The 1,744-nt window shown below is 16.5% G+C and overlaps 1 protein-coding gene across 1 annotated transcript; it reads left to right on the top strand.

Moving 5' to 3' along the window:
- Positions 1-362: 362 nt before the first annotated feature.
- On the top strand, positions 363-1,496 carry PGAL8A_00458000 (conserved Plasmodium protein, unknown function; the record flags this gene model as incomplete). Its single annotated transcript, XM_028673341.1, has 1 exon — positions 363-1,496. The coding sequence occupies one exon, from the start codon at positions 363-365 to the stop codon at positions 1,494-1,496; it is 1,134 nt and encodes a 377-aa protein (XP_028529803.1).
- Positions 1,497-1,744: the final 248 nt, after the last annotated feature.

The raw sequence follows: 1,744 nt of genomic DNA on the forward strand, positions 1-1,744 counted from the left end.
TTTTTAGGCAGAAAAAAAAAAAAAAAAAAAAAAAAAAAAAAAAGATTATTGCACAAATAATAAAAAAAAAAGTAAGAAGAAAAAAAGAAGAAAAAAGAGAAAACAAATTTTTAGAAATAAAATAAATAAAGAAAAAAAAATTAATAAAAAAGGTAATTGGAAGTTAACACACTTTGTATTTTTCTGAATTCCTTAAAATGTATATTCTGATATCTTATATGTGTAGCTTTATTAAAAAAAAAAGAAAGTAGATAAGTTTGAAAATTTATTAAGAATATTTAAAAAAAAGTGATTATTTATATATATTAAATATAAAATAAATACATTTTAATAAATGTGTAAATTTTTTTATTATTTAAAAGATGGATGAACATACATTATATATGTACGAAATAGAAGACAAAATAACTATAGGAAATATAAACTTAAATGAAGAAATAAATAAAAGGGCTATAGAATATTTTATTACTGCAAAAAGTTATATTGAAAAAAAAAGATTAAAAACATGTGAAACTTTTATTACTGATATATTAAACTATTTTAAAAAAGAACCATTTGAATATATAATATTTATGACTATAAAAGTTTATTGTAATTTAAGATTACATTGTTATAGATCACTTACAAATGATTTAAATTCATTAAGGAACTTGGATAGTGATAATTATAAATTTGAAAATTTTTCATCGAAATATAGAAAAAAAAAAGGATCTATGATACCATTTTTATTAAGATTAGTTAATTGTTATTATCCGTATACTTTAAGTTTATATTTTACATCCTTTGATAGATTATATTTATTGATATTACATTATGAAAATATTATTAAAATGTGTAATGAAAAAATAGAGAATAATGAAAATTGTAACGATGTTTATTTAAGAAAAAAAAACATTTTTTTTCATTATATAATTATAACATGTTATGTATTATGTGATTTATTATTAAAAAAAAATTACATAGAACAAGCAATACAACTGTTAAAAGATAAGATATTATATTATGATCCTAATCATATAAATACGATATCTTTAATAGGAAAATTATCTTTACTTATTGGATGCTTTGATTCAGCTAAATATTCTTTTAATTTAGCTAGTAACCTATCTGAAAATAAAAATTTTAATCATATTAAAATGAATTATAATTTTTTAAATTTATATTTAGAAGAATATAAGATTGCATTAAACGAAATTTTACTAATATACTTAAATAATGAAGAAGAAGATAATAATGCAGTAAATGATTATTCAATTTATTGCAACAATTTAGCAATAACACATTTTTATAATGCAGATTTAAAAAAATCTATTCAAACTTTAGAAAAAGCTATTATGGACAATTATTTAAATACTTTTCCTTCAGTAGTCAGAAATCTCAATTATTTCTATGAATTATCAAAAACGAAAAATGAAACAGTTAATAAAATTAATGATATTATTAAAAATAATTTAAATGAAGATGAAGAAATTTTATCATTAATTCCAAGGAGTTGAAATTTTTTAAATACTAATTTTTATTGTTTTTAACATTTTTTTTTTTTTTTTTTTTATTATAATATGAATTAAAATAAAATAAATTTAAATTTGTGTAAGTTAATTAGAGTGGTTATAATAAATGTATGTGATATACTTAACTTTTTTTAGGAACATTTAATTCTGTGCATGCATTTTGAAAAAAAAAAAAAACAAAAAAAAAAAAAAAAAAAAAATAAAAAAAAAAAAAAAAAAAAATTAAAAAATTA

The sequence above is a fragment of the Plasmodium gallinaceum genome (genome assembly GCF_900005855.1).
Source record: "Plasmodium gallinaceum strain 8A genome assembly, contig: PGAL8A_v1_130, whole genome shotgun sequence".
Classification (NCBI taxonomy): Eukaryota; Apicomplexa; class Aconoidasida; order Haemosporida; family Plasmodiidae; genus Plasmodium; species Plasmodium gallinaceum.